Source organism: Vanacampus margaritifer, chromosome 20 (genome assembly GCF_051991255.1).
Source record: "Vanacampus margaritifer isolate UIUO_Vmar chromosome 20, RoL_Vmar_1.0, whole genome shotgun sequence".
Taxonomy (NCBI): domain Eukaryota; kingdom Metazoa; phylum Chordata; class Actinopteri; order Syngnathiformes; family Syngnathidae; genus Vanacampus; species Vanacampus margaritifer.
In genome coordinates, this window is record NC_135451.1 from 1,335,001 (window position 1) to 1,345,000 (window position 10,000).

General features: G+C 44.2%; 1 protein-coding gene across 1 annotated transcript in view; it reads right to left on the reverse strand.

Annotated features, from left to right (window-relative positions):
- abcd3a (ATP-binding cassette, sub-family D (ALD), member 3a) overlaps window positions 1–10,000 on the reverse strand; it is a 148,457-nt gene that overhangs the window by 89,144 nt on the left and 49,313 nt on the right. The window contains exon 8 of the mRNA XM_077555171.1: window positions 5,836–5,959. Coding sequence (XP_077411297.1) covers window positions 5,836–5,959 — 124 coding nt within the window. The remainder of the gene's footprint in view (window positions 1–5,835; window positions 5,960–10,000) is intronic.

Here is a 10,000-nt window from a genome sequence, read left to right on the forward strand (position 1 = left end):
AGCCCGGACTTGATCTCACGTCCTCTGCACTGGGAGGCGGACGTGCTAACCAGTCAGCCACCGTGCTGCCATAATCTTATAATAATAATAATTATAATTATGATTATTATTATATTAATAATAATATATTTTATTTGTAACGCACTTTACATTTATAAAATAAATCTCAAAGTGCACAGCACAGGCATCAATAAAAGCACACAGTAAAAAAAAAAAAATCAAGATTTAAATCAAAACTCAAAATAAAAATTAATGAGGAAAAGCTTTTCTTTATTTTAATTTCTAAAGGAAGGGTTTTTTTCCCCCCCCATGCAAAACACTGGGAAGTATGCATGGTGATTTCTTCACATTATTCAATTTTTTTGACATCCTGTCATGGGTTTTATGAGCTGGAAGCCCAAATAATGTAAAAATAAAAAAATAAATACTTGAAATCCCTTAAGATTTGGGCCCTGAATCTATGAAAGTTTGACTTTTATAATGGAATTATGGAAATTTTTACACTTTTTGAGAATATTCATGAGCACGTGTATATGGTTTGAGGAGTTCTGTGTGGTAGATGGGAGCTACACCGTGCAGACAATGATGGATGCGAAGGAGAATTTTGTATTTGATATGAAAACGTATGGGAAGCCAGTGCAGAATGTGTAGGATGGGGGTGATGTGCTCATATTTTCTCACTCATCAGGATCCCGGCAGTACTGTTTTGTACATATTGAAGCCTTTGTAAGCTTTTGCCAGGGATCCCCATGAGAAGCGCAGTAGTCCAACCAGGAGGAGACAAAGGCATGGACAAGCCTCTCAGCAGCAGAAGTGGAGAGAGATGGTCAAAGTTTGGCAATATTGCGGAGGTGAAAGGACGTTTTGCAGATGTAATCGATATGGTTGTTGAAGTTTAGATGGGGGTCAAATCTGACTCCCAAGTTAGTCACAGAAAGAGAGAGGGGAAAGTTATAGCCAACAATGGAAACAGAGGAAAAGTGGGAGGAACGAAGCTGGTGTGGGGTGCCTCTATGAATAGCTACCGTTTTGGAGCTGTTTAGCTGCAGAAAGTTTTCATTCATCCAGGCCTTTATCTCCTCCAGGCAGGAGTCATGTTGAGTAGCAGAGGAGGGGGAAGTGAAGGTTGGAGTGACTTTGAAGTAGAGTTGTGTGTCGTCAGCATAGCAATGGAATTGAATTCCATGCCTGTTGACGACACGACCGAGTGGAAGCATGTAAGATATTGAAGAGGGTTGGACCGAACACAGAGCCCTGGGGGACCGGGATGTAGCATCCTCCAGGGCTACAAACTCGGTCCTACCAGTGAGATATGATTGAAACCAGTTAAGGGTGGTGCCAGTGAATACAGTATGATGTTGGAGGTGGTGTAAGAGAATGTGGTGATCAACTGTATCAAATCCAGCAGAGAGGTTCAAGAAGGATGAGGAGTGAAGTGGATCTCATGCTCACTGATTTTTCTTGTACTCCATCTTCCTGGAAATTTCAACAATTTGACTGGGGCCACAAAAAGATTAGCAGAGAGCCTTCTTTTAATAGATAATTTCCTGCCTACTCCTTTACGAGGGCAGATTGTTGAAAAAGGGTATTTTGTCCCTCATCGACCACCAGTTGGCGGTGCTGAACAGCAAGGAATATGCCTTCGCGCAAGCGAGAATGCAAACCAAAAGGACACGTAGTCCAGTCCTCCGGTTGATGTATACCATGTGTATAAAGGCGGATGGAACCCAGAAGACAGTCTCTCAAAACTTTTCGCGCGTTTCACTTTCTCTTGCTTTGCCTACCGCTGTTCTTCTGGTCCGTCGCTGGTGGCCTGTGATCGTAGCGATCAGGGTTGCGGGTCGTGTCCTCCGCCCTCCTTCGCAGTGATGGTACTGTGTGTTTTCTTCCCTGTGTGGTTGGAATGGCCGCTGCTGTTTTCACTGGCAGCTCGCCTGTTTGTGATTCTGTGAACACGGGGGTTCCCCGTTCCCCGGGATTACGGCGCCTCGTCGCAGGTGCCTCTTGACGTTTGTTAGTGCGTATTGTTTATTTCCATCTTGCCGGCGGTTGCTTTGATGAACTTTTGCTAGCGATAGTATTGTACCTCGTCCTTCTCCAAGCATATAGTGTCACACGCCAATACCTGAGCCACTGCAGTCTTGATGAACCCTTGATAGCGATGGCAGTGTTCCTCGTACCCTTTCCTAGCTTGTAGCAACACACAGTCATTGCCCTCTTGTTTAGGGAGCACGACCGGTGTTTGTCGTTCTTCATCCAGGCACACCGTCAGGTGTGGCTGGCTCAGTCCCCATTGGTAGAGGCTTCGAGGAGGGAATGCATAGCTTTCCTGTGGTTCCCAGATAACTTTCAGTTTGATGCGTTAGGGGTGCTAGGACAAAGCCTGTGCTAGTGACACGAGGCTGAAGTTTCCCAGCCTTGTGAGGCACTATGCTCCTTCCAGGATCTACGATGGCTGCTCACCCGGCCACCCCTTGGTGGTGGACTGTGCAGCATTTTCGGCCCACTGGAAGCTCCGGGGCTATCGCAGACTTTTGTCCCTCTGCCCGCGAGCCTCCTGGTCAGCCCCGGGCTACCCACTCTACGCCTCGTCCCTCCTGGACCCCTAAATACCGGAGGTCTAGGAATTGAGGCCATGGGGCCGGCCGGCGATACTACTCCTGTCAGCAGCTCAACTACTAGGCTGGTAAGACCCCTGGGTGATCTCGACCTTGACACATGCGTACAGGATTCAGTCCTGACGCCAGTCCCCTCTTTCCAACCGGGTAAGAGAGACCATCATCGATGACCCAGCGAGCGCACTGACTCAAGATCAAAAGCTAGTGACCCTCCTTGCCAAGTCCGAATATCGAAGCAGTGGATCCCTTGACGCATCCATGGGCATTCTACTCCACTTAGTTCCTCATTGCCATAAAGCCAGGCGAGTTTTGCCCTATCCTAAATGTGAGGGGCCTCAACCGGTACCTCAGGGTGTTACCTTTCTGCATGTTGACTATGGCGTATGCGTTGCGGACGATCGCCCAAGGGTAATGGTTCACTTGATGACTCAGGGCGAGTGGTCAACGATGGACGGTGCTTTGCACATCAATGTGCTGGAGCTGAGTGTGGTTAATCTTGCTCTTATTTTTTGCCCTTCATTGTGGGGCGCCATTTACTGGTACGTTCGTTCTCCACTGTGTACCACATCAATCATCAGGGTGGTACGAGGTCGGCCCAGTTGCTGCGGGCTCACAGCGACTTCCCAGATGGGCAGCCCCCTGCTTTGTCAGGTCTACAGGTTGTGTTGCTCCTGCCATCGTCCACCTCCGGAGGTATTAAGTGCCATTAAGAGTTGCTTCGGCAAGGCGTCAGTCGATCTCTTTGCCTCCGAGGAGTCTGCGCATTGTCCCCTCCCCTGGTTTTCTCTGAGGTAGCAGAGCAGCCCCCTGGGCCAGGATGCACTGACACACACTTGGCTGGTGTACCTTCTGTATGCCTTTCTGCCTCTCACCCTCATTTACCTGACCTTTCAGAGGGTCCTTCTGGAGAACCACACACTGCTGTTGGTGGCCCCTTTTTGGACAGCCCGGATGTGGCTCCCTCTCCGCTGCAGTCTCTTTATGTCCGATCCGTGGTCTCTGCCCAATCGGTTGAATCTGGTCACGTTATGGCCTAATAACACTTTTGTCCCCAAAGTTTTATCTGGCTCTCAAGTCCACCATCCTATTCCTCTCACTTGGGACGAATAGGGTCTTACACAGGAACTTTCCTCTCAGCCGGTCCGCTCATGGCTGTGTCTTCATTGTCCAACTCTCGTGACGTCACAAGTTTTGATTGACACATAATCACCATGGCGCCGCAAAGTTTGTTTATTGTTTAACGCAACACTAAGGAATTTTCAGTTTATGTTGATTATGGCGGCACCATATGGACAAAAGCGGTATATCTGAACGAAGACCACATTTGCTATAAAGTTAAGCGCATTGCGTAGTTATTTTTTTTAGCTCACTCCACTTTCATCTGGGGTAGCTTTTGACGTATGCCATAAAGCAGTCAGCACATTTGTAGTTTTTTGTGTGGCAGTGTTCCTACCATCCTCCTCAAAGTTGCTTAGTGTCAGCAAAAATTATACAGGCCCCCTCAGGCCATGGCAAAGGTACCATTCAACTAGTTTGAAATCAATGTTTCATCAGAAAAGTTATGAAAATATTTATATTATTATATATATATATATATATATATATATATATATATAAGGTTGAAACGTTTCTTAGTGCTACTTTAAGATCAGAGGGCAGAGAAGAGGCAAACCAGTCCAGTTCCGAAGCCGCAGAAGCGCACCTAGTTCCCAAGTCCCGAGGCCACAATAGAAACTCACAGAACCGCACCCGCGCTAACAGTTGCACAACCAGACAGGTCGCCGACAAAGAACAGCAGCGGCAGCTGGCGACAGTAAGTGCGAGTGACAAACAACGCCAGCAGAAGCACAACAAAGAGACCTGTTGGCGAGGAACAGCGCAAGGAGAAAAACGAAAAAGGATAGCATGAGAGCAGGAGAGCAAACAAAGCTGCAGCTCCAATCGACATGATCACAGGCCTCCAGCTGGAACGGGTAGAGAAAAGTGTCAGGTGTGATAAAAGAGTTTCAGCTAAAATGAAAGGAAAGATGTATAAAACTGTGGTAAGACCAGCGATGTTGTTTGATCTGGAGACAGTGCCACTGAGGAAAAGACATGAGGCAGAGCTGAACAGCACATGTTAGAGGCTTTGGAGATTAAGTCAGAGAGGCCAGACTGAAATGGTTTGTACATGTCCAGAGGAGATATAGTGAGTATATTGGTAGAAGAATGCCAAGTTTCCAAATGCCAGGCAGGAGGTCTAGAGGAAAATCAAAGAGGAGATTTATGGATGTAGGTAAAGAGGACATGAAGGTAGTTGGTGTAAGAGCAGAGGATGCAACTAATTCGCTGTGGCAACCCCTGAAGGGAAAAGAGGAAAGGAAAGAAGAAGAAGAATCGGAGATGGCAGAGACAAAATTGTTGTTATCCTATTGTTAAAGGAAAAAAAAACATAATTGGAAAATAATTTAAACTTTTAAGACCAGAATATACTGAAATTCATATTGACGAGCAACATTAGGACAATGTGCTGTGATGAGTGTCGTCCCTTGGGCCACCTCACTATTAATGGAAATAGCCCTTGCTAAAATGTGTCCAGAAATCCAGGTTCTGTAATTGCTCTAGTTATCCCACAATCCATTTAACTTATTCAAACCCATATAAATCCGTTTTTTAATACTTTGTACTCCCAAAAATGTATTTAGACGTTTTTTTATGGGTGGGTTTTTATGCTAGAAGAATACAGAAGGCTTTGATGCAGCTTCTGACCTTAGAGGTCGCTTAAAGCAATGGTATTTATTACAAAAAACAGCCAGTAGATGACAGCATAGTATAAGAGATCAGCTAGGGCCATGTTGCAACAAGCTCTTTTTCCCAGTGTTTTCAACAGGTTTGTGAATAATGATGAAACTTATGTAATATATATATTCTAATGTTAATTGCTGTAAAACGGAAACAGTATTTTGGTAGGTTCTATGCTTTTATAGCAATAGAACACAATATTCTGTGGGCCTTACAAAATCAGTCAAAATCCAGTAAAACAGCCAGGAGCGAAGAGGTTTGCTTAAGTGAAAATGGTTGGAAATGTGAGTTTACATGAATGTTGCAGATTAAACAGAAGTTGGCCAATGTATGAGTTCTTCTGACGCGAATGTATAAAACTATCCCCCAAATCATCCTTACTGTGATTTTTATGATCTGAAGAACCATTATGCAGAGAGCTAATAACATTTTGTACCTTGCTGAGGTTGGAATAGAGATCCACCACACTGTTGCAGAATTTTTCCACATCTTGAGTCAGCAACTGGTCTGCGTTGGCAATTCGGTTGTCCAAGTTACCCATTTTGTAGTAGGTAAAGCCCCTGAGAGACAGGAACAAAGAATCCAAGGAATACATCAGGTTTCTAAATTAACTTTTTTGATCACCAGCTAGTTTGGCTGGCGACTCTCTAAAGTTAACAGCCAATAAGAATTTCCACCAGCCATTTTTTTTTTTTACTTCAGCTCCACAATTTTTAACTACCTCCCTCACACTCTCTGTTTCTCGCACTGGTTGCACTCTCGACTGTAGCATGAAATATCAGCCTTCACGCAGCCAATGGGATTGTTTAACGTCACTATACAGTGTTCCCTCGTTTTCCACTGGGGTTCCAAAAATACCCGCAATAAATGAAATATATATACACTTATTTATATAGTTTTCCACGCATACAATGTGTAATACTTCAGCGCAATACTTTGTATACTTATGCTATGACAATTTCTATGATCTTCTTACATTTTTGTTTTTACAAAATTTTCTATATTTGCAGTTTTTTTTAATGATTTGACCACCGTTTGCAGTGGTAGCTGCTGTAATCTCGTCATGCTATATGTATGATGACAATAAATTATTCTGAAATTCGCAAAGTAGTTAGCTTTGTTTCACATTTTTTGTAAATGTTTTAAGGCTCTAAAACCCCTCACCACACAGTAAACACTTCTCATCGAGGCATTTACATTTTCTCACATTTCTCCCGTTTAAACATTCACAATGTTCAAACCATTATAAATTTTATAAAATAGGTACATTACTGTAAAAAAAAAAAAAAAGCATGCAAAATTTCACAAAAAAAATCTGCTAAACAGCCAGGCCACGAAAAGTGAACCGCGTTATATAACATTACGTATATAGCATTACACCACAACATTAATTGGAAATGTAGGAGTCACTGTCAGATAGGGTTGAGCATTGTTTCACTTTGGACGTTTCCGGTTCAGATTCTGGTTCTTTGATTTGATAGGGTTAGCACAACACTTCGGGGTACGCTCCAACCGCCTGTTTTAGATAAAGATATTACAAAGCTTTCTCAGACGACAACAAAAAAACTAAAAAATATATGTTACTTTCGTATACTGATAAAATGTATTTACCCATCTCGAAAAGGGAGACAGACTTGTCTATAGCTCCAGAATTTTACTTTTGGATTCAAATTTGTGAAAACATATTTAAAATGACAAAACACACAAATTTACAACTTATCTGATATAAAATTATTCATAGAACATACGTTACTCAATATATGATGAAGAAAATGGGACTCTCAAACACCGACATTTGTCTCCAGTGTTTACAAAACACTGCAGACACTTATTTTCATGCTGGGTGGGTGTGCCTTCTGCCCCCCGCTGGTCGCTCCTCTTAACTTACTTCACTAGTTTTGCACAATACACTTTGTTAATAGACACATCGGGCACATAACACACACATTGGGGGGGTGGGGTAGGGTGGAGACACCGTCTTTGCCCTACAACCCTCCAATTTTAATGCACCCCACAACTAGGAGGGGCGGGTGTGTCGGGGTGGGGAGCCATCTGTTGGGGCAGACCGCAGTATTAAGCAGTGCTGCGGTCCCCCATCTGTATTACCCGCTGCGCCACCACGCCCACCCCCCTTCCCCCTTTTTGGACACGTCTGGGAAGCAGGTGGATCAGAACGGGGGGATATCATTTCCCTCTGCTCCATCTCACCTGCTCCCAATTTTAATGCACCACACAGACACACACACACACACTTGTATACACACTAGGCTCTGGGCCGGTGGGGTGCCTGGTGGGCCTGCCATGCCTCGTTCTGCTGCGTTGGGCTTGGGGCGCGGGCCGTGTTGGGGTGGGGAGCGCTCCGGTGTCCTGGGTTTGCTCTCCGGCCGGTGACCCCTGCGGGGCCTGGGGGTTGTGCCTTGGCGCTGCCTGGGGGGCCCTGGGGGGTTGTGCTTGCTCTGTCCTGTCGACGGCTCCCCTCTTTGGTGGAGGTTTTCATGCAAGCCAGATCCACCACATTAGCATCTTCCGAAATTTGGTTCTTCCTCTGGTCGTTGAATCGATGGAGGCTGATGTCTGTGGATCTCACTCCGCTTCATCTATCCTTTCCTCTCGTCAATCTTTCCTTTGGTCTCTTGAGGTCTCCCTAATTTGTTGGAATTTTGACATTTCTGGGGTTGGTGAAAGATTCTGGTTTGTAACCCTGGTGGTGTCTGGTCGGTGTTGGATTTCACTTTTCTTTGATTCTTCCTCGGGTCTACTGACAACTTCACGACTGTAGCGGGATTCTGAAGTATTCGGTTTAGGCGAATGGTATGGTATTTTTAATAGGTTTTAGGTGACTTAATGAGCACACACTCACACGCAAGCACATATGCATACAAACTCGCGCAGATACAAAAGAAAAAAAAAGAAGGAAACAGGTACTAAGATGGGAAGAGTCGGCGTCAGAGGAGATAAGGAATTGAAATTACGTTTTTTTTTCTTTAAAACTGAATAGGAACAGCTGTTTAGCCTGCTTCCTGTTTAAAGCCCGAGCAGCGACGGCTACGAGGTCCCTATTGTTTTTCCAATTATGCCATTGCTTTTTATAATCTTGTTGATTTTGTGGATTTTTGTAAAACCGTGTCATTTTTTTAAAGAAAAAATAAAGATGGTAAACCAGTGAGAAACGAGGGAGCACTGTAGTGCACCAATTAGAAAAATAAAAACCTTCTGTAAAAATTAAGGTGTTATTAACTCTTTGACTGCCAGACGTTTTCAGAAACGGGTTGTCGCCAGTGCCAGCCGATTTAAGCATTTTGACTGATCTTTCAAGGTCCACAGAAAATGTTGTGTTTGGACTATGGAAACACACATACTACCAAATGAAAGATTGGACTCTCATCTTTCATCAGAAAAAAAAAAAGTTTGTTTCTACCTTATTCCGTTCTTCAGTAATCAACAATAGAAAATGGTTACTTTCACCGAAATTCTCTGTTTTGAAACAAAAAGCGGAGAAAAAGAGCTTTTTGTGAAACGATGTTATTTCATGCACTCTAGTGAATTGTAGACTTCTTTTTGTCCATGAATGATGCCACAAACACCTAAATAGTGCTTTACTTCTGTAAAACGCTTTCACCAACAATGAAAAAGTGTTTTTAGTTTGCAAAATCCGTTTATTTCCATTCAACAGTGTAACAATTTCGCAAACTATTTACAAATGTGTGCAACTGTGGTACTACTTACAATTATGTGGATGTTTCAAATACAGTTTTTCTTTTTGTAACGCTCTCCTGCGTGTAAGGAGACGCCGCTGGACTCGCACAACAGTTTACTTTCACTTTCGCATTTGTCCGTTTCGCGTGCAAACGTTACACTTTCTTGACGGCCTTTTTTTCCGGCGAATAAATAGCAAGTAGCAGACTGTACACACTCCGATGAATATGCATTGGACTCGGGGGCACTCTTCGTCGTCCGATTGAACGTCCGCCTGAGCGTTGTGCTCCGTGTTTTCCGGTGTCAGCATCGCTCGTCCGTGAACCTTTATAACGTCGTCATAGCCGCCGCGTCAGCGCTTCCAACTTCGGCGTCAACCTCGGAGTCACCATCATCATCATCGATGATGATCATCGTCGTCATCAATGTGCTCTTTATCGTTGGTCGATGTCTTTGAAAAAAACGGCTCGACCATGAGCTGCTTGCAAGCGGCCACCATTATGGCTTCTTCAGCCAATGTCCCCTCAACACTCTAGCCCCGCCTCACGTCTTCTACTGACGCCCACCCAATCTTGTCAAAAGAGAGTCATCGCTGCCCTCTAGGGGCCAAGAATAGTCATTAGGCACAACAGACTTGATGGAAACTTTCACCACAGATGCGGAAGGGTTCCCTCTACCAGTTTCAAAAAAAATGGGTGGACGTCTTAACGTCTTTGGCGCTCCTCCGTAGGTTTTTGCAGAACGTAATTTAACGTCTTAGGCAGTAAAAGAGTTAATAATTAATTATATGTAGTGAGTTTAAGTGGATAGTACTGAGTTGTGACCCATGAATGTCTCAACACGGGGGATATTGGCAAACATGGTAACAGCACTTTACATATGAATTTGATGCTTTTAATTTTTTA